Source organism: Antrostomus carolinensis, unplaced genomic scaffold (genome assembly GCF_000700745.2).
Source record: "Antrostomus carolinensis isolate BGI_N321 unplaced genomic scaffold, ASM70074v2 scaffold1147, whole genome shotgun sequence".
NCBI lineage: Eukaryota > Metazoa > Chordata > Aves > Caprimulgiformes > Caprimulgidae > Antrostomus > Antrostomus carolinensis.
In genome coordinates, this window is record NW_010327810.1 from 35,799 (window position 1) to 62,365 (window position 26,567).

The following is a 26,567-nucleotide window of genomic DNA, read 5'->3' on the forward strand; positions in this document are numbered from 1 at the left end:
CCAAAGTAACTGACCATTTAAGAGTTTTCATTAAAACTTTAAAACATTATTTTAATCTTATTAGATGAATTTGATTTACATGAAATAGATTCACATGATACTGAAGAAAGGGTAAGTCAGAATCATTAATGAAATTACAGGCATGATTTCATATATTCTAATTAATCTAGATCAGTTGTATTACACATACTGTTAATGCAATATCAAGTTTCCACTGGGTTTTTGTTTGGTTGGTTTTTTTTGTTGGTTTTTTTTTTGTATCAAGTTTCCACTGGGGTTTTTTTGGGTTTTTTTAGGAGATACCTTCATGTCCACACTGAAAAAGATGAAGAAAATGCACGTGTACTTTTCTACAGGCTGAACAAACTGACTAAAAAGTAATTCTGCTGTAGAAGTCAATGGTGCAATATTGCAAGATCTAGAAACCATACTTTTTCTCAGTCAGAAATTGTTAAGATTCCTGAATATAATGCATGGAGCATCAGCTCACTTTAAAGGAATACTTGGAAAAGAAAAAAACAAAACAAATCAAAAAAGAACACCAAAGTAAAGTAACAAAGTCACTAACAACATCTGCTTTATTTCCATAGACTCACGAGTATTTTCCCTAAATCACAGTATTTCTCTGCACAATGACAGAAGTAAAACACTACTATCAGCATGTTTCATTGTACTCAGTGCTCTTCTCAGCCCCTTATTTTAGGGTTCTTTCATGCAGTGTGTTTAGGGTGTTCATGCAGTTTCACATAGTTGCCCACATACCATACATTAAACCTTCACTGAAAGCCAGGTAGATGAGCTCTCTCGTATTTCTCTCACTTAGAAAAATGAAGGTTTTGTTAAAAAAGCAATGGAATTTGTTAGTTTGGAACAATCTAGAAGCAATAAACTATACTGCAATATATTTCATTTTCCCCTTTATCTCATTGTCCGCAATCATTCTTTCTTTCCAACTTCTGTCCAACAACTTTCCATGTGATTGGAGAGATACAAAACAGATTTGAAATTTTAAACAAGTCGTCAGAAGAAATACCTTGTAAAAGTTCACTTCCATTGTCACTGCATTCTATGTACTTCAAAATGAAACAGCCCAGTGGAGCCTTGAAAACTGCCTACCCATGAAATACCTCTCTCCTACCCATTATTTTAAAGCTCATCAGCACATGAGCAAGTGCAGATTATTTTGGAAATAAAAGGTGAGCTCAAACTATTTCTCCTGAAGTTACCAGGAACTTCAGATACTCAGTACTCTTAATTGTTAAATCCTGCTAAAAATAAGTCCCAAAACACAGATTCCATACACAGATATCTTTCTTATCCCACATAAACCAATTTTTTAAAAAACATTTTTCATTTTTGTTATGTGCCTGAAAGCTTTTTTGAGGCAGAAAAGGGACCCTTTAGATTACTCATGCAACAGTGAACTATTTGTCATGTATATTTATGCCCGTGACTCAAGTAACCATGTAAATAATGAAAATATGAAGTACCTTGTAATGGTAATATTTTCACGCCAAATTCTTCAAGGTAGCTGAGAGCACGAATGAGATCTAGCTCCTCCTGAATAGCACTCGGACAGTCTACAATAAGTTGTAGGCAGCACCTAAATAGGAAGCAAACACTGTAAGTGTCTGGCATTACATTCCTGTTATAGCTGGCTAAACATTTTAATCAAATTCTATTCTTGCATTGCTGCAAACTTCTTTACACAGTTGTGATAAGAATATCACCTAAACTCCCTTGAATTTAGACCTGCAATTAATTTAATCAAAGACACTGAAGATATATGTACTTAAATATTATTTAGGGAAATATTTCTCATTATCACTATTGCATTCTGGTGTCACCATATACTAGAAGATAAAAGCAAAATTCAGGAAAAAGTTGATTGGAAGTGAAATGTCAGACCCATTGTCACAAATTTAGTTTCCTCCACTAGGTTCAGTAAATGAAAACAAAGATGATTTAAAAAAAAAACAAACAAACAAAAAAAAACCACACACGAAAAAATTGCTCTGAAGATTAATTAATGCATACAATCATTAATAAAACATTCTTTCAAATAGACTTTTTAAAAAACTTGCATTCTGGTTCAGTATGTTAACATGAAGTTTTAGTAACACGTTTAATAAAAAACGCAAATGCAAAATAGTCTTGATTTTAAAATGGCTTAATTCATCATGTACATTAAATCAGGAAACTATTTTATTTGTGGAATTTGTCATACGGCTTTTATCTCTGCTTGTTAATTAATAAAAAAGATTTTGTTTACATCAAAAATAAATGTTAGTTGTATGCTAGCTACTTTCCCATCTGAACCCATCACATTTTTCAGGAGCACTGCCAAACATTTCAGTGTGGAGATTAAAACAAGAGTGGAAAGACAAAGAACTAGCTAAAGATAAGACAAATATGTTCTGCGTAAAACAATTCATACAGGAAGGTTACTAGGAGACCTACACACTGTGATAATCACTCATGGAAATAAGTTACCATGAAACAATCATTAGAGAAAAGTCGAAGAAGGACCAAAAGATCTTATTAAACAGAATAAACACAGAGTCACACATTCATAGCAAGTATTCAAGCCATAAACTGCGTATTTTAAAATATCACTGTGAAATCATAACATAAAAGGTCTCCCTCTCTCTTCTCCAGGATGAGCAACCCCAACTCTCTCAGCCTTTCCTCAAGGGAGAGGTGCTCCATCCCTCTGATCATTTTTGTGACCCTTCTCTGGACCCAATCCAACTGGTCCATGTCTTTCTTGTGCTAAGTTCTCCAGAGCTGGACGAAGTACTCCAGGTGGAGTCTCACTAGGGTAGAGTAGAGGGGCAGAATCACCTCCCTCAACCTGCCAACCACATTTCTTCTGATGCAGCTCAGGATATGGTTGGCCTTCTGAGCTGCGAGTGCACACTGCCAGCTCATGTCCAGCTTTTTGTCCACCAGTACCCCAAAGTCCTTCTCCTCAGGGCTGCTCTCAATCCCTTCATCCCCCAGTGTGTATTGATACTGGGAGTTGCCATGACTCAAGTGCAGGATCTTGCACTTGGCCTTGTTGAACCTCATGAGGTTCACACAGGCCCACTTGTCAAGGTCCCTCTGGATGGCATCCTGTCCCTCAGGTATGTCAATTGCACCACTCAGGCTGGTGTTGTCAGCAAACATGCTGAGGGTGCACTCAATCCCACTCTCTATGTCACTGATGAAGATATAAAACAGTACTGGTCCCAATACAGAACGCTGAGGGACACTGCTCGTCACTGATCTCCATCTAGACACTGAGCTGTTGACCGCTACCATCTGGATGTGACCATACTATCAATTCCTCATCCACCAAACAGTGCACGCATCAAATCCATCTCTCCAATTTAGAAAGAAGGATATTGTGGGGGATCATGTCAAAGGCCTTACAGAAGTCCAGATTGATGACATACATGGCTCTTCCCTTGTCTACTGATGCAGTCACTCCATCATAGAAGACCACTAGATTGGTCAGGCAAGACTTGCCCTTGGTGAAGCCATGCTGGCTGACTCAAATCACCTCCTTGGAGGATCTGTTCCATGATCTTCCCAGGCACAGAGGTGAGGCTACATTAAAGTGGCACATGCAATAGCAAAGGACTGGACTGCTGATCCAAGCAGTCTGTTCCAAATAACTGTGCATTTTGTTCCTGCCGGTCCAAAATGAAGCTACTCACCTGCAAAAAACAACCAAACTTCCTGTCTCCTAGCTTAGCCCAGAGAAGGGCTTCTCTCCTACACACAGAGGAAGTCCCACCTCTACACTATGTCCTCCTCATACATTGAAGTAGCTAACAGAGAGATTTTAACTGTGGCAATTAGATGCATACAGATAAAATCCAGTTGTAATTTGGATATTATGACAGTGTATGCACTGGCTTCATTCCGACTGCAACTTTTGCAAAGTATATCTAGTAGTCCTGGTGTTCAAAATATGAAAAGGCTTAACTGATTTTAAAATAATAATAATTATATTCATACAAATATTTATATATTTAAAAATAAAGATCAATTTAAAAAAGCTAGTGACTCTTCGGTGTTTCAGACCTCCAAAGCAAGTATTCACTTACAGTGCTTATAAGCAGTAATGACAGTCAATAAACTGTGTTTTCAATAAAAAAGGTAGAAATAGAGCTAGAATTATATAATTAATACTGTAAAAGTGACTGTCTTCCAATTTTGACCTAAAGCAATAATGCCTTTACTAAAAAAACCAATCAACAAACCCCACAAAAATAAAGAGAAAACAACTCATCCTCAACATATGTATTAAAGTGTGTGTGCATTGTGACAGGAGAGAGGAACAAGCTGTGAGTTATTAGGGAGAAAAAAAACTCAATTATTTTTCAGCCATTTTATAGTTAAGTTGTGGAGAATGTAACTGTCACTCAAGGCAAGCTGCAAAAATATTCTTCCTTTAATCTCTAACAGAAAATATATGATTTGTCAACCCATAAAACTTTATAGTAACAATGTTTCATTGAGGTAAACTTAATTTGGAAAAGGATAAGTAATTATAAACAGTTTGACTGTATTACTATAGTTAGTACTCAAAAAAACCTGTTAGTGCATATGTACATACCATTACAGGTCAACATTAATTTGTATCTGAAGGGAAGAAATTTTTTTTTTTTTCTTGTAATTAGTAGGTAAGTGTACTCATGTCTAAGTGAAAGTAGCACTTTAAAAACACATGTCTTCATTTGCAGCTGAGACATCAGTATTTTTGTTTAGTTATGGGATTATGTTTTGGTTTTTTCGTCATTTTGTTTATGGTTTCTTTGGTTTTGTTTTGGTTTTTTGGGTTTTTTTTAAGAAGTGCCTTAAGGAAAAAGGAAAACTCATTTGGATTAACACATAATACAATTGAAACAGCAAATTCTTAGAATAAAAGGGAAAGGCAGGAAATACTAAGACATGCCTCTATTTTAAATCTTTAGGGTAAGCCAAGGAATCAATCTTCTACATAGGTAATACTCAATTATTTTACCTATTTGCATCTAAACTGTAAAAGAAAATACTTCAATATCTGAATCTATACAAGAAGGAACACTCTCACTGCAACCTCTAAGGCTGTTCTATGCCGGAATTCCTTTCCGAATAATTATTTGGCTTATCTCTTAATGTAACAAAAGAGACAGACAGAGAGACAGCCCCCATGAACTCTCAGAATCAGGAAAGACCAATGCAAGGAAACACATGAAAGAATCAGCAAAATGCTATTTTGTATTGTAACAATTGTGATTCAATGCCATAATGTGGAAAAGGTTCAAATAACACACACAAAAAACTTCTTATCCACAGAGAAAGACTTGCACGTTTCATCCTGCTTCTTCAACCTGACTTCTGTAACAGATCATTCCAGCAGAAACAGCATAAAAAGCAGAATGGGGAAAAAAAAATACAGAAGACAATTGAAAAAAAATACAACCAAAAAAACCTTACAGAAGTCAGATATTTTTTCCATTTACCATGCAATTTTACATGAAGAGAAGTAAACCCATGTAACATTCACCCCCTCTTACAGGGAAAAGAAAATTCAAGTTTCAATTAGAAGAGCAATATGTATTTATATCTATGATAATTGTAAATATACCTGGCCAAATCCATACAGCTATCAGTCAAACTTGTTGAAGAATTGAAATATTCTCTGCCAGCAGCCAAAACTAGTTCAATACTTTTCGCATAGCTGACTCGGTACCGTGGCATCCCTTTTGATGAACTTGGTAGATCCACTGACCAAATACTGCAGTGCATCATTTGCCCAGCTAAGTGGATATTGTCTATACTGCTTGAGCATAAAAGACTTTCTGTGAATATCTAAAAGAAAGAATAGTAATTTAATAATCTGCAGCAGTAGCTTTGAGAAAGCTTATCTGCATTGTACGGAACCAACGCCTTTGAATAAAAGGATCTTTGAAGTCAAAAGAATATAGTCAGTCAAAGCAGAAAATATAACTTCTACCCAGTAGACTATTTCTACAATTTATTTAAGTAAAGCTAAAATTAACTAGTAGTTAGTTATTTCTACTTCCTGCAGAAAAAAGCTTATTAATTGCCTTTTTACAGTACGACTTTGATATCAGAAATTATTTATACCTACATTCTGAGGTGTTAATAGGATGTAAGAATCTGAAAAGGTAGTTCAGTATTAAGACTTTAAAACCCATAACATATAAGAAGAAATTTTGTATCCCTGAAGAACCTAAAAATATTTAGAACTGAGCATATAAAATGTTTATTAAGTTTCAATTAAGACTACCTTGAAAGAATGCATAGTTATACAATGCTGCATCTACCACAAAACGTCTAATTGCTATTTGCAGGTCAAAGTTTTGCCCACTTTAAGACCCTCAAAATCTCAATTCCTTACAAAAACAAATTGTTTTTCTTAAAACATCCACAGTATTGTCCTAATGAAGAGCAACATACACATTTAATAGTTTCAGGAAAATATCACAGTTGTAACAATGTGGCCTTTATCAAGGATTTTTAATTTTGTAACAAATTAAATAGAATCAATGAATCATAGAAGAGCCCAGGGTCAAGGGACCCCAAAAGATCATCTGATACAACCTTTCATGGGAAAGGGGGCATAGACGAGATTATCTAGCACCCTGTCCAATTGCATCTTGAAATTAAAGTACATCTTCACTAGGAAGAACTTATCCAAATCATCTCATGCTCTGGAAAGCAACATAGTTCAGTGCTCCTTAAAAAACATCATAAAATCGGATCATCTTCAATTTCACAATATATTAATTCGTAAGGAACAGTGAAAGATGCAAATTATGACATCTAACCCTTCTTCCTTAAAGAACACATACATACAATTTATCTCTCTCAAAATGCATGGACATGAAGTCCTTCTAAAGGACAGGATTCCCTTTGCACGCAAGCAGAATAGAGTAAGCAACATGCTAAAAAAGATCCCAATACAAACCTCACATGTTATTGCAAATCCTTACTGTCTCATCAGTTTCTCAATTTTGAAGTTATTAAAGTGTAACTGCATACAAAAGCACTACATTTAAAAGCATTTTCAGCATTCTTGCAAGCAGAATAGAATAAGCAACATGCTAAAAAAAGATCCCAATACAAACCTCACATGTGATTGCAAATCCTTACTGTCTCATCAATTTCTCAATTTTGAAGTTATTAAAGTGTAATTGCATACAACAGCACTACATTTAAAAGCATTTTCAGCATTCTCATAATTAAAAAAAAAAAATCTTGAGGTTTTTTTTAATCATACGGTAGAAAGGTTAAAAAATAATTTAATATTAATTAAAAAGCCTTATATTAAAATCAGAGTAAAGCAAATGCTATTATTTTCAGCATGCTCTACTACTATTTTTTTTTAATGTGCTTAAAAAAAAATTAAATTACTTAACACACTTAAAAAATTTCAAGCCCTAGCATATCACAAAACCATGAACATTAAATACACTGCAGTTCCCTTTGAGCAGCTTTGAATTGTACAACTACAGAGAAAAAGTTATTTTTTTTATGTACAGGTTGAATGGCATTACTTTTTCCCTTTTTTTTTTTTTCTAATAATTTGCTTTTAAAACTTCTCCCAAGAGCTAATCAGAATGGTAGCCATAAGCAATTAAATCTGCAAACTGTAATAAAACACCCCTAAATTTTTAAAATATGTGACTCTCTAAACACTGATTATAGTGGACATGGTACTGTTTCTGTACTGAACTGCAATATAATGAAGTGAAAACGTAGATAAACACATGTCACTGCAAATGCTACATCAATCTAACAGCTGTCCTTTGCAAATAATAATGACATAGGTTTGGAGTTTATGCACATGTAGAGATTTTTTTTTTTTCCCCCAACAAAATTAGTTTTCTCATCTCACATTATTTCAACTGCAAGCAACAGAAAGTCCATAATCCTATAATGATCTTGGGTAATATTATCAAACCAGAACTTCATGTTTAAGAAATGCTTGGCTGAAGATAACATTTAGCTAAAAGTTAATTTTTATTGTTTTAAACTGTTTAAACACATTTGTACATAGAATTATGAAGTCTCAAGAAGCTGACTCAATTTTTTAAAAGTTGAATTCTAGTAAAAGATATACAGGATATCTATTAGAGCAGCTTTTGATGAAATGAATTAACACAGGAAGTTTATGATTTGAACGAAAACACGGTAAAAGAGCCAGTAGAAAACCAAGCAATATAACACATGAAAATGTATTTAAATTTGTGAACAATATGAAATGAGAATTTGTAGCTTACTTAGGACATAAATCAGTAAGAAAACATAAAACCCACCTCATAGCAAGTATCTGAACGTAAGCATGTATATACTTTCTGCTGCATTTCTAGCATATCCTGGAGCAATTCCTTCCACTGTGTCTCACTGACTGATGGTTGCCTACAAACATTTAAAAAAATAAATAATCTCTTCCTCAATAAATTTAAAGAAAAGCAGTAGATAACACTACAGTTCCATCACCAAAACCATGAGTTTTCTCAAAAGTTATTTCAATCCTTAATTGGACTTTTAACCAAAAGGGATTTAAAGATAGAATGTTTTTAATATTAATTAACATTAAAACTGTGGGATAAAATTGTTTGATGACAACAGTGCAGTACCCAAAGTGGTTTTTCTGTTTATTTGTTTTCTGTGGAATAAAACAGGGATTTAAATAATCTTTATCAAGATCTCCCAAGTAGGTTTTGGTAACTTCCAATAGTAAATCAGAAAGTTGGAAGTGCTATCTTCCTGTTGATCCAAGAGCAGCTGTGTGAAAACAAGTTTGTAACAGCAACTAAGGATCATTAAAGTGTTGTTCATAGTAGGCAATCTAAAAGGACTAATCAATTACACGCAATCACGGGAGAACAGAGATGCAAAGTTTATTTTGTTCTTTAAACTGGAATGGTATTCAGAATCTTGAATCTCTGGATTCATGTGATCTCTGTTTACCCAGAGGTTCCTATACAACTTCATGTGCTCTATCAAAACTTTTACTAGTAAAAACACTATGAAGGATTTTTAACATTATCTTAAGCCTTTCAGACTAAAAAAGACTTTTTTAAACTGCACAAGCTAATCCAGCTAATAGTGATTTTCTCAAAGAGTCTCTACAAAAAGTGAAAAATCAACATTTTTCCCTAGAGAGCCATTGATGTGATCTTTCTAAAGAAAGGTTTTAGAAGTCTTAAAAAGCTTTCAGCATGTTCAAGCAAAATACTACACTATCATCACTGATAAACTGTAGTGCATGTTTACTTTTAATAAGAAAAAAAAAAAAAACAACCCTGCAGTGATGGTTGTTTTTCCCAGCAGTCAATCCTTTAATCTGATTATGCCAAGAGCCATGTAATAATTCATCTACAGTTGGAAGACAAGTTAAGTGAAATAATTCTTAAACAGAAAAAATTGAAAAATTATACTGGAAATGCAAAAGGTAGAATCAATACATAAAATCAATAAATTACCCTATTACAAGAGCTCTTAAGAAAACATGCCTAAAAAAAACCATTATTCTACAAATCCTGCACTTTCAATAAAATTAAATAGGTCTTAAAGGACCTCATGTACAATACATTAACTTTTACTGTTCATCATCTTGCAGCATTTTGCAGCCAGTATGCCTTTTAGGCTTGTTTACTTGAACACAAACATCCTGAAACAGGTTTGAAGCAAGATAAGAGTTTTTTGAATATGGAGAATGCAGCAAAAACCCAAATCATCATTTGTTGTTAATCATCAGTTTAACAAATGTATTTAATGTACACCATGTTGAGTTTGAACACTACATTTCCCTACCACAACAAAACAGGCAGGTATGCTCTCTGATGGTAAGTACTTTTACCTTACTGTCCCTTCCCCATTATCTCCCACTCCCCTTTGAATACTAACTTTCGACCTGTGTGCCTCGTCAGCCTAATCATCAGCTTCCGTGCCTCCTCCGCGTTGTCCTTCGTGTCTTTCACAAAGGAAACAGGTTTCTGAAGTCCATGTTTCTCCAACAGCTCTGACACGCTGTAAATGGATAGTCAACATTTTTTGAATCCTGCACAGTTGTACAACTACCTCTGCTGCAGCAGCCTTAAAGCTGTCTCAGACAATGCACTGCAAATGCAAACAGTCTCCATAAAGTCTATAACAGTATGGATTAGCCACAGTAACATTATTTACTCAAAAATGAATACTGTAGGGTAAATGCATAGCACCAATAACTGATGATATACCAGCACAGCTTTTAGTTTATCATCACTGAAAGCATTACAGAGTACCCAGATCAAAACAAATTCCCTGGGATAACCTTCTTCTCCCTCAAAAAAAAAAAAAAAAAAAAAAAAAAAAAAAAAAAAAAAATCTCAGGGAAAATATCTGTGATTTAAATAGCAAAAACTATTCAAAATTTCTAAGTTCTGAATACAAAACACTTACAGATTATCTTGTTAACAGTACTAAAAACAAGAAAACAACACAAATATTCTTGCTGCTTTCTTGTCGTAAAAAAGTTCTTGGCTATGCCGAGTGACTTCTGTAAGAATATATCATTTATTTTAGCAAAATTAAATACCTAAGAATTTGTTCCAGTTCATCTACTTCATCATGAAGAGTATTAGTTTTATTTGTTTCAGGCCTGCAAAGATATTATAAAATTAATATTAAGTATATATATACATACTTCTTGTAATTTATTCATGTAATTCATATTACATAGATATAAACAGTTTGAAACATTCCTTGATGAAAACCAAATATATATTTGCTTGAAAAGATTAAAACTGTTGGCTTCTTGCTGAAAGGATAGCTAAAATTGAAAAGGTTCCTCAGTCTCCCAAGAACAGAGCTTTTCCTTCTTCCCTACAGTTTTCTCAAGCTCTCTCCTTTCTACATGTAAGAGGTATCAGGAGAACACTTTGCATCTCCTGCTCACGCTTTCATTTCCTCAATAATTACTGGTCCTTTACATAGGCCTTCCATATAGAGACTTCTTTCATGGGGCCATATTGCAAGACACCGCTAACTGTAACAAGACCAACAAGACCAGTATACTAACACTTGGTCTCAATTCACCAGGCTGTAAAAGTCTAAGAAACTAATACAGAAGCCTTGGTCTAGGCTGCTACTTTAAATAAGGTTTTTTGCATTATTTGGTAAAGTACATATACAGCACAAGCATACATATGCACACATGATCACAGCAACTCAGATAGGAACAAAATATTCTATACCTACTCTTTAGCAACTCAATAACTACTTTTAAAGCATTAATTCACAGCTGTATTTAACATATCTAAAATATTTACAAATAACTAGCTGAACATGTTTACCCATATCCTCTTTGTGGAAGGCATTCCAAAATATCGTAACAGAGAGAGAGCTGGTCATCGCGTTCGCAGCTGTAAATACATTCTAATGCCGTAACCATAAGCTGGTCTTGATCAGGAATAATTTTTTGCTGACACTAACAAGAAAAGAAAGCACATCATTTTTAGTTTTCTGTTTCTAATTCAAAAGTCAAGTTTCTTCTGAATATAAAAAGATGTGTACTCCAAGTAAATAAATTGTCTTTAGTTGTAATTAGAATGTCTTTTGCTAATAGCTTTGTATCTATTGAAGTTACAACCTGAAACATAACTCAGCTAGTTTCCCACACTGCAGACACTTGAAAGAACAAGGGTATCCCATTACATCATTTTTGAATTTTAGAGGTGGATAGGGTGCAGGGCAGAGGAAGGCAACTGCTGCAAACATTTGTTAGATTTAATATGTACAACAGTATCAATATACATAAAATAGCTGTGTTAATTGCTATCCACACACTTAAAAAGGTGTTTATGTGCCCTGGAATAATTATTTAAACTGTAGAAGCAGCATGAAATACTCACACAGAAGGTAACTTCAATCCTTACTCATTGAACTCTTGGCTCCATCTTAATGGGCCTCATTTTATTCTATATATTTGTTTTGGAAGTGGGGAGAGGGGGGTGGGGAACATATAACTTGAAATCTACTGCTAGGAAAATTCCTCAGGAAAAAAAATATTAGTCAGATCATAAAACTCTTTCATATCCATTTTTAAAAAAATAAATATGCCAGGAATTTACTTTAAACACGTCACCAGAAAATTACTTCAAAGAAGAATCTTTACAATAATTGTAGTTCTAGGTCAATATCATAATTACATTAGTTTGACAATCTCACCAAGGACAGTGTAGTTGCATCATAACTCATGCTATTAAAGCATAACAAATCCTGGCTCCAAGAAGAAGGGAAAGATCATAAGGACGATCTGATTGAGATTAATTTACTCTATTTATTAATTTATCTCTTCAGTACAAGAATTTCCAAAGAAACCAATAGAATCATAAGGGCTCTACACTTACAGTTGGTTTAGAATTCTGAAATATCTTCAGAGGTAGAGTCAGGTCTTCCTTTGCTAATGTTACTAAATATTCTTTAAAAAGTGCATTTGCCAGACCAGGGGACTGATTTTCACAGCGGTGGAGAAAAGGGATCATCCACTGATAAACATTCTTCACATATTTTTCATCAGAGGACTGGAAAGCACCACGAGTCACAGAGAGGAAAAGAAGAACAAGTTTAACTTCATTGTCCAAACAAACAAGAAACCCAGAAAACAAACAGAACATATTTTGATCAATATAACTGAAATAGTATCTTCACCTGTCACAAACAACAGCTAAAGGCTAACATTCACCACTGCCGCACAGATCGCTACATCATGAACCACTGAAACAATCCATCATCTTTCGGCTACCCTGTCGCTTGTGGAAACCAAGTAGTAGAGGAGTAAAGCCCACTACATTAGGAAAGCCAAGCTGTCTTCCTCCTGCAATTTCAGAATGAGTGAAAGACTGGCTTGCATTCATGTCAGGGTACCATTACTTTCAGTATGCAAGAATGCAAGACAGAAAAATAAGTGATGAGTGGTTACGTAAATACTAGTAAAATTTTGAAAATTCTTAGGAGCTTCACATGCATGAGTGTACTCCTCTGGTGCTCATGTGTTCTTCAACTGAATTTCAGAGCCCTGTTCAATCCCTAGGTATTTTTCAACCCTTCCAAGAGGTCTTTTTCTATTCTGAAATGCCATGCACAGGCTGAACACAAGGAAGATGAAAAACACACACATGCTGCCGAGGCAAATATTAAGATTTTTTACCAATATTTAAAAACACCAAACATTCAACGTTGTATCTGCAGCATCAGCAGCAGCTACACTAAAGATCCTTTAGAAAGGTTCAATGAAAGACCAATTCACAGCTTTCAAAAGACTGGATTTATTAACGTTTAGTCATGTGCCTAGGATGAAGAAACAGGTCTTGGAGAAAACAGACATTTTAGCTTTTGTTAAAAACAAATAAACAAAGAAAAAATAAACAAAGAAAAAACCCACTACAACAAAAAAGGAACAGTGAAAGTATTGAATTCTTCTTGAATTAAAGACAGTGGCTCATCAGAAAAATGACAGCCACTAACAGTATCTTTATATACATAAGATCTAGGCTAAGGTGAATTACTGGAAAACAAAGGTATACTTATTGATTAATTCAAAATACTTACATTCTTCATCAACAGTCTTAGCTTTTCTATGTCTTTCATCTCTACAAGTTCCTTCAAAGTTAAGGTTCGATCACCATCAGTCTCATAAACTAATGTCTCAAGAGTGATCAGATTGTCACAAAGCACCTGCAGACCAGGGATATTCCTCTCCATGCCAAGACGAACAAGGGACAGCGCACAGTCCACCTGAAAAATAAGAAAAACTCCTGCTGTACAACTGCTTGGCAAAAAATAACTTCAAGTCCAGTCTATGTTCTGTTTGTGTATCTATTTCACTTCCCCATTCCTTTGGCCTAATAGGCAATTCTAAGTTCCTGGATGTTTTTGCTGCCTGTATATTCCTAAATGGATTGCTCTTCTCAGCTCTATAAAGATCAAATAAAATGTTTCATCTTAGTGGATGATGTCATTATAGGTATTTTGACCCAGATACATCCTATTGATGCGTATAAATTAGGAGAATACTATTTTTCATTCCTTCTGGAGATCATACACAGAGATATATCACCTCATCTCACACTGCATGGAATATAAAGGATTGTTTTAAACTAAATTAATCAATTAATTGACTGAAGTTATGCATACCTCTGCATGTAACATGACTTTTCTAGCTGATCATGAATTAGTAATTTTAATTGGTGCATTTTATTTCGCAGAAGATAATGACAGCCTTTTTCTTTGGTGACTGAAAATACCTTTACATGAAAGATTCTGTTTTGATTTCAAAGAATGCAATATCGGCTGTATGTATTCAGTGAGGCAGACATAATTCTGGAAGAGTAGAATGCAAATTAACTCTATGTTAGTAATTTAATTGATCTTTGGAAGTTGCTTTTATTTCCATACCTACTGATATGTTGTTAAGATCACAGGGAACTATGATTAAAGAGTCTTGAAGGACTATAAACTTGAAGAATAAAAGAAGTTGCCCATCAGAACTAACTCATAGTGATACTTCCAGTCAGCCTCCTTTTCATGTTGATAAATTGGTTTGAGAAGCAATAAAATACCAGCGCACATCAGTGATGAGCTCTATTCTTACTTGCATGTGTATCACACAGAGCTTCAAATATTTTTAAAATATGAAGAAAATAAAGCAAAAATAAGACACACAATAAGTCTGCCAGGAAGAAATCATGCCAGTACTACCTATTGGCATATGAGTGACATGTGACTGCCACATATCGATATATATGGCATAGTATCATGTGACAGATAATAAAACATGTTTCCTGATACCCTGTGCACAACATTCCCTCGATAGTTACAAACATAAAATACTATGGCAAACATTTTTCATGGACTATGAAAGTGCTACTGTCTGCTATGGTAAGCCAAGTGAAAAGGAATCTACTGGCTTCCTATGGATCAATTATTTGGTTGAGTAAACTTTAGAGCAAGCATAAGTACACTGCAAAAGAAAAAAAAAATACTTCAAAGGCCATAATGAAGATTGAGACACAGTGTATATTACCAAGGGAAAAGCGTCCCATCAGTACGCATTAAGATAGGATTCTGTTGAAGAAGGCTGATTAGCCCGACTCAGTCATCATTTCCTCACTGCTATTCTCACCTGCATCGCGTATTTTTCAATTTCCTGTGCTCTGCTCAAATACCAATCGGTAACGAGATCTACTGAAAGGTCAGTAGTCCTGTACTTCAGTAACTCAGGTTGCATTTCATATAGAAATTCACCTTCATCTTGTAAAGTCGGCTCAACAATCATCCTTTTTTTTAAAAAAAAAAAAAAAAAAAAAAGTAAGTATAGGTTTAAATATACATTTGCTTGCATTTTTTTCACATCATTTTTTTTTCCTAAAACTTCTGGTTGTTCTGAAAGAAAACTGTACAATCAGCTTACCATTACACCAATAATTTGATGAGACTCATAAGTCAATCATAGTAAGTGTTAATTTTTGTCAGCAAAGTAACTAGTAAGAGATTCCAAACAACATACACATCATGAAACAAATATTCTCTACTAAAGACTCAGGTAAGCTCAGCCTTTACTTTCCATCTGTTTCTCACACAGTGAAAGGCAGTTTTGTGATCCATTAATGCTGCTATGATAACATTATGGCTGACAAGTAACAGGGTGAAAGGAAAAAAATAAAAAAAAAAAAAAAAGAGAAATCAGGGTTTCCAACAGTAACCTCTTACTGCTCACGTGCATTTGCAAAAGTTACTCATCACATAATTACACTGAACTTAATACTATAGCATGAAAGAGTGGTTGCTCAGTCAGTCTCACTAAGAAAGCTGAAAACACAAGTTAGTGTGCACAAAAATCCGAAGTGAGTCTTATTGGGTATTTCCTACATTTCAAGAACAGGTAAATTCTTTATCCGGAATGTACATAAATATAGAAAAAACTTTTTGCTTTTTCTATATACTTACCTGCATTCTGCTTTTTCACACCAGTCTTCTTCACGATGTTTCTGCTCATTCCAAGGAAGAATTTTCAATGTCCCCTGCTTGTAACTGGTATAACAGAAAAGGGAATCTTTATGCTTTTTTTTTTTTTTAATTGTGGTGACATTCAATTAATGCAATACAAAGCATATGCATGTATTTCAGTGAATTGATAATAAGCACGTAATTCAGTTACAGCATCGATTTTTTAAGATTTATCACTTCTTAATACAGCTATGCAAATGTTATTTTGCCTGTATGATATTATCTGTACAAACACATATTCTACCTATACCATTAAAGATTCACTAAAAAAAAAAAATAATAATACACTGATTTTCTTATTGGTTGAAAAAAAAAAAAAAAAAAAAAACCACTACAGTAAGTGTTCTGACTTCATATGCTGTCATGGAAGAGCGAAATGAGCTAAAACCTATGATCTTCACAGCTTAACAAAATAGAACTCTTCAAATTTTAGCACAGATCCTTGTACCGAACCAAAACAAGATATGCCCTGCTGTACTGATCTCAATTAAGTTTAATATGGTTTTCTCGCTACAAACTTCTACAGTGAAATATTCTCTAAATATTGAGATCAAAGAAAAAAAAAAAATGTTTAAAGTGCAGATTAAGAACACCACAGTTTATTACTACAATGATTAGTTATGGTTTGCTGTTGTAGGTTAGTTGTTTAAGCAGCATAAAACCAGAGAAAATCATGTCCAACTATGCAGACCATAAACTAAGGGGGAGGAGAAGAGCCATTTAGGCTCTGGAATTTGTAGAAATAAGAAACAAACCACGTACAAAGTAAAGACATGAAAGTTTCAGCATACTGGAGCAGTAAACTATTTTAAATCTCATTTATTTTCTCCTGACCCTGATAATAAACATCAATAGCAATACTACATGGACAATCCCTATCTATAAATTAACAACTGACACAAGCCATCCCTTGAAGAGCAGCATTAACTCAGTAGCTTAAAAAGAAAGACAATTCCAACAAACAAATCAATTTCACAATATAGTAAGAGTCAAAACAACAAACTAAAAATCAGTAACTCCATCTCATTTGGCAACAGCCAATAAATATATTTAACAAAGCAAGACATGTTCATACTCACTGCCCTGTACACATGCACATTTCTCCCATAAGGTCATCTCCTCTGTGCACTAACAGTAATACCTCGTGTTTTATCTACAGTAATTCCAACCCTCCAAATGAAACATGCAGTAGAAATTTAGCAATAAATTGGCAGAGACAAATTTGCAGGCTATAAAAGTCAAAAGAAAGGAGAGGAGAAGATGGAAAACTGCTAATTCCTGTGTCTCAGCTACAGCACCATCTGTGTTCAATTCCAGTTCTGTTGGACAAAATGCTCCACAATTATCTTTATAATTAGGCACCATGTAGTAACATAATTGAAAAATAATTAATAAAGAAAACTCCAAGTTAATATTTATGGTATAAGCATCAGCAATAAAGTCACTTTTTCATTTTGGAAAGATTCGTCACCAGCCCACGTATTTTGGGGATTGGTGGGGGGACTGTTGTTTGAGCCTTAGAAAGCATAATTTAGCAATTAATTTTAAATATGAATATTTAAAACTGGGTTCATAAACTAAATTAATAAGGTCATATTTCAAATATCATACATGAGAATGTTATTATGGAAGGCCCAGTTTGTGGTGAAAAAGTTTTCTTTATCAGTTGAAATGGCAAATAACAGAAAAGCCAAAGCGTGATTAAACTCCCTTCCAAAATATAAAATCAAGACAGTATGAGCAGGTCTATGTTACTATCAATAATGTTCTGCTTTTCTACATTCCATTAAACATAAAAGGAAATTGGATAAAATTTTATTGCAAAAGAATTTATTTTCATACTAAATTTTTTCCATCCACTTCTCAATAGGCTTAAGATGACACTTCAGAGAGGACTGGTTGGTTGGTTTGTTTGCGGGTTATTTTGGTCTTTCTTGGTTTTGTTTTCTTCTTTTTGGGGGGGGAAAAGGGGAGGGGGACAAAAAAAAAAAAAAAGATAAAACAGGAGTTTTTTATACAGCAGAGCACAGACAAGGATTTCATTTCAGAAGCTGTTTCAAATCATGTCTGCAAAACTGTAGCAGAACTACCATCAGAGCATAACAGTAGCAGGAGATTTTCAGGTAACAACTTCAATTTATAGACAGCTTTTTTCCCCAACATTAGTTACACATACCAACTCCTTAACTAGTGTTCTGCCTCCAAGAACTGTAATGCTAAGATTTTGTTATTTCATTGTATTAAAAACCAAAAAGATCTAGGATACAGTATGGGCCTGTAAGACTTGACTACATCAAATTAACTCATTTTAACAAGCTTTTATTCATAAACATCAGGAGTAAAAAGAGATGCTGTTATTAGCAAGGACCAGTGGGCAGTGGAAGCTCTCACAAAGGAGCCTGAGGGCTTGGGCAGTTTCAGCAGTTAAAGAATCACAAAGCCAAGCTGAGAGGAGCACCCACACCACATCTTGCCCTTCCTTTAGCCTCCTTTCCATAGCTCCACCAAGAACAGCAACTACTGGGTAACCTGTAAAACCAAGTCAGCCCCTCTCCATCAGTTCCTCTTCTTACCCATCCCTTATCTACACAACATACTAAAGAGAACACAAACTGTGCCCCTCCCTCTCTTCCAAACTTAAATCTCTGAAACACTTAACTGATGGAGGAGCAACCAGAGGCACAAGACAAGTGAATAATTATAACAAGCTCCATTAGAAAATTGTAGCAGGAATCAATTGTTGTATTTACTCTGAAAGCAAATTCCTGTTCCAAATAGTCACTTGTAGATTGTTAACGGCTCTCTCAAGGAAAAGCATCCCATCTGAATAAATCTTTGCATAGAATCTTTCCTCAGAGCTCCAGAAGAAACTTTTTGGAAAGCTGCTTCAGCTTAGCTGTTCTTTTAGTGGTTGTTTTTGTTGTTATTGAGAGAAAGAAATCATGCAAAATAGTAAGGAAAGAAGTGCACACATTTTATAGATATTAAAACTTCAAAATTTTCCTATTTTGGCTACCAAATTATTAAAAGACAAAATCACTAGAAAAACAAAGACAGCAGAAGTTCAGAACATAAATTTAAAGCCACCTATGCATGAAAATGGGAACTGAATGACAAGGAACCAAGACATTCTAAAACTTACACACACTCTCCTAATGCTACTATCCCTCAGGATAAGACATGAAGGAAAATTTAAAAAAAAAAAAAAAAAGCACTTATCCAAGTCAGTACTGCCAAATACTTGATGGAACACATTTCTCCCAATTACGCTGCCAGATCCTGCATACTTACCATAGATGTGGCAAAGTTACATTCTGTAATTACAGCTCCAGTTAAGAAACATTTTTTAACAGATTCAGTAGCACAAAAGGTTTATAATTAAAGTTGACAAAACTTGCAAGTTTTCTTAACTGACCTGAATAATAAGATGAATTATATGTTTCTTCTCTCCAATTACTCTTAACATAGTTGAGACATTCTCCTGACCCTGATTAACAATATTGGCAACTAAACAGTTTCGTTTTTATACAAGCAGGAGTTATCCACCCAGCCTAAAATCAAAAGTTACTAGAAAACATTTATTTTCTTAGACCGATGCAATTGCCTATCCAGCCCTTCTCCCCAGTTCATTTCAGAAAATAAACCGTAATTCCCTCTCTCCATCTAAAAGTAAGTATTTTCTTCCCTATTCCTCTAATACAAAACACACCTTTGCGTTTGGTTTTAAAAGGTTTGCCTTTAAATTCCAACTGCTTCACGTATTTTTATAAATACATTTAAAAATATAAACCCTTCCAATTAACGTAAGTCATGGATTAAGTACAAACTTCATTCAAAATAACTTGTCCAACACCCCACTATGGCTTATAGTTTCAACTAAAGTTGAAAGTTTATTGCTTAAAAAAATGCTTGCTGAGAAAGGTCTCACTCAATTCAAGTTCCCAGGCTTTGCTCTCTTTGTTTGACAGTTAGTTGCTTTGCTTCCTCTTTTCCCCTCACCTCCAAAATCCACCCTGTGAGGAAGCAGGGTGCAACTCTGCCTCCCTCTGCCTGCCTTACTCAACAGGGTACAACAGAAAAAACTTGAAAAGTACAGAGACAAGCAATATGAATGATGAAAGGTAATAAATGTGAAAGCCAGAGCAGACTGAAGAATCCTAAACAAAAGAAAGCAATCAATATACTAAGACTGATACCAAGTTGTCATTTTTTTTACTTCCTACAACATTGTAAGCACTGATGAAACTAGCACAGGCTCATTCAAAAACCAACAACCGCAGATACTGTTTTACACCATATGCAGCTAAACTGTTAGCTACCTGCTGCATGACATAAAAGAAAAAAAAAAAAAAAAGGAGTATTTTGGTTCAAAAATAGAAAGAATTCCTGTAATAAAGTATCATGGAAGTCTATTATGCCTGAAAAATATGTAGTTCAGGAATATTTGAGCCACATATTAAGGACTTCAGAGACTTCAGGTAAGTGTTGCAATGTGCGTGCCTGCACCTATGCTTTTCCCTTGGCAACTGCTGTTGGCCATTTGCCTTCTGGTCAAATCTAACAAGACCAATCTCATGTTTTAACACAAGCTTTTTCAGAAATAAAACCTACACTTGTCCAGAGGTATCAATTTAGGAAGTACTATAAGCATACTTCAAAGCCTTTCATAAAAGCTTATTAACAGACCTTACCGCGAAATACCAAAGAGAAGAAGATTTTTCAGTTCATAGGGAAGAACGATCATGCATTGCTATCTTGACTGGAAAACACCTACTCCAACTTTTTTCCCTTCTCACAGCAAAAAAATTTTGAGTTAAATACTTTAGGTCAGGTGTACAGATAAACCACAGAAAAGTCTTTTGAAAGTATTCCTCCTCTGGCTCAATTTGCTATTTTAAGAATATTCAGTTTCACCACAGAAATAAGTTAAGAGAGCAATTTTCTATTTTTAAAGCTCTCACCAACAGTGAAGCAGCACTCAGTGACTATCTCCTCTAAATGCTTAAAAAAACCAAACCAAAACAAAGATACAATTGCAAAATACCTCATCCTAGTAGAAATCAGCAATTATGGAAAGCCAGTCTTAACAGATCTGTTTCTTGCTAAGTTCACAAAAAAAACACCAGCAAAACACACACTACACAGAACTGGCTACTGACTTCATTCACCTTCTCAACAATGCTAAAAAAATTCAGAACTCCCTCCTGCCCTCTTACACAACTGCCTCACCTGTCCCTACTTTCTCATCTCATTCTGAAGAGTTTAGAAAAACTCTTCATATTTGCATTCAAATACAAGGACTGGAATAAATCAGTCTTGACACTAGCAAAGGACTAAAGATGTCTGTACCTCAGTCCTTCATAAAAGCAAAGTAGTTATTAAAATGCTGTATTCATCTCAACATTTATCACAAGGTTTCTTCTTAACTGATAGATATGTTTTAGCAAGGTTTGTTTGGTTTTTTTTTTCCACTCCCCCTCAAATTTCCCGATCAGTAACTCATGCAGAAAGCAACAAAACTCTGGAAAAGTAGCTGTTAAAACAGACGCAAGTCAGCCGAGAAAGATTTCAGGCATCAGAACATCACTGCATTCTGTAAACTCAAAAACATAAATGCAGATCAGACAGGTAAGAAAAAAAAGAGACAGACAGGAACACATACGTACAAAGAAGTAGGGCTTCCATTTTTCTACCATGCTTTTGTTTACAACACATGTGCAGCAAATCCAGCTGAACTGCTGGGGCACAACAGAACCACTGCGTATGCCCTGCACAGAATAAGTAAGTCTAAGTGGGCTGGAAGTGGTGAATTTAGGATGTACAGGTAGCTTGTCATATGTGCAACATACACTGTGTGCTACCACATCCAGAATTCATTCATTTCTCTGCTTAGGCTACAAAACTCCGCAGTTTTGTTCGAGAAACTGAAGTCTCGGAGGTCAGAAACCCCGGACAGGAGGGCAGATGACTGCAGCCACTAAAGCAGGTGACCTTCTTTTGCTATGAAAAGAAACTATCAGCTGTGCCATACCATAACTCTATACAAATATTAGCATGGGGATTTTATTTTTTTCATTTTTTTCCTGAGCCACTGCTTTCCCCCCATTCTTTCCCCTTCTCTCTTGTCTTTTCAACAGTAGAATAAATATGATTGGAACCCAGTAAATTGACAGATTACGATGGTATTCAACTCTATTTCTTCAAAAAGAGCTCACTTTTCCTGTGTTGCTCCTTTCACTCTATTTTTTATGTTGGCTTGGCAATTCTTCCTATTCTTTGCTTTGACAAAAGAGGTCCATGCTATTGTAGTTTCTGTATCCCACCAATTGCATTAATTCAAACCTGCAGATTATTTTTCTCTTCAAGGACAGGCTTTCAAAAGATGAAGGTCTAATTCAGTTTTAAGGTCAGAATCCAGTTCCTTCTATTACCAATGGCAAATCTGTGTGGGTTTGTTTTTTGGTTTTTTTTGTTTTGTTTTTTTTTACCTTCAAGCATTTCATACAGCAGGCCTGTCTCAAAGATTCACCTAGCTGAAGATTAGATATTTAAAAAAAAATAAAAAATCTTTTCCCTTGTAAACTTGTGCACATCAAATATAGAATCAAAGGCAAAAGGCAATTTGCTCCAATATATTTAGGAAACAATACCTTTTTGGTGGAAGACATGCACATTTTTAAGAGTAGGTTTGGGGATTTTTTTCCTTAAAAAGATTTAGGGAGTAGATGACACTTTGCTTTTCCTTTTAAATCATGCCTCATTGTCTGGAAAAATAATGTTATAAACACTAATTCTGCATTTGTAAGCTTGTGTGTTACATACTGGAATAATTCTGAAAATAAAGCAGTTCATTATGACACCAAGTATTGATCTGTTAGAGATGAGAAAACCATAAAGCAGAGACACTGAACAATAAAATAAGGTAGTGTTTCCATCAAATGGTTTTGTTATTTACTCAAAATGTTTTTGAAGAAAGTGCTTGATCCTAATTTTATTAAATTTACTTTTAAGATTATCTCAAATTTATGTTTTATGATAAAAGGAATATAAAATCCTGAACCTTCAAATATTCTTTTCCCTCTGCTGACACTTGTACACTTACCAAAATTTATTATTTCCATATTTTACTGTAGGTACACTGTAAATTATTTTAGACTTCACATTCAAATTATCACTTTCATAATCTGACTACATACAGATTAAAGTAGGCTATATATAATACATACAGCTGCACGTAATACAGGCCTTGCAAGGAAAGTTTCATAAAATATTCTTTTTTAATTTAATTCAGAAACTCATTTGTCCAAAATCTATATCTTCTCAGACAGCAATGGAGAAATCAATGCCAGTTTCTCTTGCTTTGCAATTCTTACAGCTCTGAAAGAGTTTTATTATGTCACAATTATTCTATAACCAAGGATGAAATATAATAAGAAATGCATCCTAGATACATAGCCTTAAACAGCTATAATATATATTGCATGAAGACATTCTTTTCTACCCCTCTAGTAGTTTAGTAGTGAATTCGTAAATGCAACTATATAACTCATTACATATATTTTTAGGTTTCCTATGTCATACAAAAGTGATGGGCAGAGAGAGAGAAGCTCTTCATTTTCCAGGAGCATCCATAGGATGTTACAAATTAATCAAGACCAAAGTACAGCTGGTGCCTAAAAAAAGAGTGCAAAAACCACCACACTTTTTGGGAAAACTGATCTGCATAAACTAGCAGATGCTTTTGGCTGACACAGTTAAATACACTTCAGAATTACATTGCAATAACAGGCCTTTTGAAGCAACTCTGTCACCAGAGGAGAAAAGTTATAGCTGATTTCACATAAATAAATCAAGTTTTAATGATGTGGCTAGCCTTTAACAGAATTTGGAGAGAGGGAAAAATTTTTTCTCCTAAACCAACCCATAATGAATAATCAGAAAAGTCAACCAACACTACATAACCACAGTTTAGAAGATCGCTGGGGGTTGGTTTTGGGTTTGTTTCTTTTAATGTATAAAATTAAAATTGTGAGGCAATAGCTTTCACAACATCAAATAGGCAATTTTAAAGAGACAGCTGAACTCCAAGTAAGATCAAAGCTGTCAGCCACGTATGAGGCTGGTGTCATCATGAGGTTTTTGGCTTTTATGATAAGAGGACATTCTTTGAGCACTATAACCTGTTAGGGAGGGATGGAACCCACCTGTCCTAGAAGAGGCAAGGGAATCTTTGGCTTTAAACTGGAAGAGGGTAGATTTAGATTAGATATTAGGAAGAAATTCTTTAATGTGAGTGTGGTGAGACACTGGAACAGGTTGCCCAAGGAAGTTGTGGATGCCCCCTCCCTGGAAGTGATCAAGGCCAGGTTGGATGAGGCTTTGAGCAACCTGGTCTAGTGGGGGTGTCCCTGGCTCATGGCAGGGGGGTTGGAACTAGATGATCTTTAAGGTCACTTCCAACCTATACCACTCTATGACTTTGTGATGCTATATAGTAAAAATACTCCTTCAGAACTATATATATATTCACAAAGCATAATGAATGTTCCTCTCTCCAAAGAAATTTTGTTTTAAACCCTGTAAAAAGGAGACAAACAAATAAGACAATAACAGCAATACACTTTTCATTAAAAGACTGGGGAAGGCAAGCCAAGGTACAGTTCAGGACTGTGCAGGCAAAAGACACACATGGTAGATGGAGACAGGACAAGTCAGGCACAAACAAGCCAGACACAGAAAGAAAATCCTGTTAATGCTCTGTGGATAAACAGCGCAGCCACAGTTCAAGCTCACATGCTATAGGAAGGTACACGAAGGCTGTTAGTGGCCCATCTGAAACCTTCTCCTTGCTGAACACATGTAGCTCTCAGCCTTCAAGCACTCCAGTTTACTGTGTTCATGCAGGAGCACAGGTGAAAGGCTAGCAGGTCCTTTTCAGCAGAGCTGTTTCCCAGTCAGTCTCCAGCCTTTATTGTTGCAAGACTTTCTTTAGTTGCAGGAACAGGACTTTGTATTTGTCCTTATTGAACTCCCCAAGTCTCTCACTGGCCCATTCCTCCAGCCTGTCTAGGTACCTCTGAGTTATAGCTTGGCTCCAGCATATCATTCCTGTGAAACTTCCCTCCTTCCTTGGTGACAGCTCATGTTCTACATGGCTCTTTCACAGCTTTAATATGAAATATTAAATAGGCATAGTCATTCTCCTCTTCAAAAACTCCTCACGACTGATATCTATGGTATTTTTGACAGCTCACCTTCTGCAGGAGCCCTCTTGCTGCAGCAAGCTGCTCCTGTTCTTTTCCCAGATCCCCACATAGGCCAGTTTGCAGAAGCGCTTCTCTTCCTCCAAACCACTGCTTTAACTTTTGCACTGACCACAAGAACCTTCTCCACTCCTACCATAAGTCAATCCAGACAGGAACACGAGTGTCACCATGACAATTTAATCTTTCTGTCAAAAGTTATTTTTTTTACTTCATAGTAGAAAATAAGATCTGGGATTTCCCCCCCCCCCAAACATATGCTTGAAATAATATTGACCACACTGATCCTTCTGCCTCTAAACTGTTTTTATTCTTTCCTTTACTGCAAAGGAAAAAAAAAGTGCATATAAAACTTATGCCCTTCTTATTTATTTCACTGAAACACTATAAAAATGAATTCAAACAAAAAGAACTGATCATGGGACTAATTCTTTTAACATGAAACTTCTGAACTGCACTAAAAACAAAAGCAGTTCAGTTTCAGAAAAGAAGAAAAACTAATACGAAAAAATGAGGACTATATATTAGACAGTTCTGCGGGCGTTCAGTCATCAAACCTATTTACATACACATACTAAGAAGATAAGAGATGAAGTTGTAAGAGCTTCATCGAAACTGCAGTGCCACAGGCAATAACTAAAAGCCTAGTTCAGGAGAAGATATCATTATGAAATGGCAAAGTTAACTGCTTATGAACCTCTTAGTTTAATTGTGTAGTATTTATCTATTCATATATAAGAGTCTACTACATGGAAATTTTCAGGTTTTAAAAGCTTCACTAAGTTTTTAGAAGATATTTCCATTCCCACTCCAGTTCATGAGGCAAGCGGAGTTCACTTTAAGCCACAACTGAAAAATCAGTTTAGAGAAAGTTAAGGAGTAAAAAAGCAGGAACACATAAAATGTTTCTATCTTAGAGTGAAGTTTTTTACTACTACTGTAATGTGCAATACAGCAGACTTATGGCTGTTGAGGGAACAATACATTTGAATTTCCCACCTTCTGTGAGTTTAAAATGTGAGCAGTAATGTCGCAATACAGCAGTTAAATGTAATAAAAAGGATAAGAAAATTAAAAGAAAATGAAAAAGACACTGGTTATGTATTTATAGCGGTGGTAAAGCATTATTTTCCTCCAAGATAATCTTTAAAAACCTGAGGGCAACAGTCTTAACAACAAAGACTGTTAGCTATAGCTATTAAAGCAGAGATTACAAAGAGCTATCATCTCCTTTGAATACCTAAA

At 35.0% G+C, this 26,567-nt stretch overlaps 1 protein-coding gene across 1 annotated transcript in view; it reads right to left on the bottom strand.

Annotated features, from left to right (window-relative positions):
* LOC104528083 (neuroblastoma-amplified sequence-like) overlaps positions 1 to 26,567 on the bottom strand; it is a gene marked incomplete at both ends in the record, with an annotated part of 59,199 nt that overhangs the window by 26,854 nt on the left and 5,778 nt on the right. Inside the window, 10 exons of the mRNA XM_010171992.1 lie at positions 1,491 to 1,603; positions 5,624 to 5,847; positions 8,322 to 8,424; positions 9,919 to 10,041; positions 10,589 to 10,651; positions 11,346 to 11,479; positions 12,402 to 12,575; positions 13,603 to 13,788; positions 15,176 to 15,329; positions 16,000 to 16,083. Of these exons, the coding sequence (XP_010170294.1) occupies positions 1,491 to 1,603; positions 5,624 to 5,847; positions 8,322 to 8,424; positions 9,919 to 10,041; positions 10,589 to 10,651; positions 11,346 to 11,479; positions 12,402 to 12,575; positions 13,603 to 13,788; positions 15,176 to 15,329; positions 16,000 to 16,083 (1,358 nt within the window). The remainder of the gene's footprint in view (positions 1 to 1,490; positions 1,604 to 5,623; positions 5,848 to 8,321; positions 8,425 to 9,918; positions 10,042 to 10,588; positions 10,652 to 11,345; positions 11,480 to 12,401; positions 12,576 to 13,602; positions 13,789 to 15,175; positions 15,330 to 15,999; positions 16,084 to 26,567) is intronic.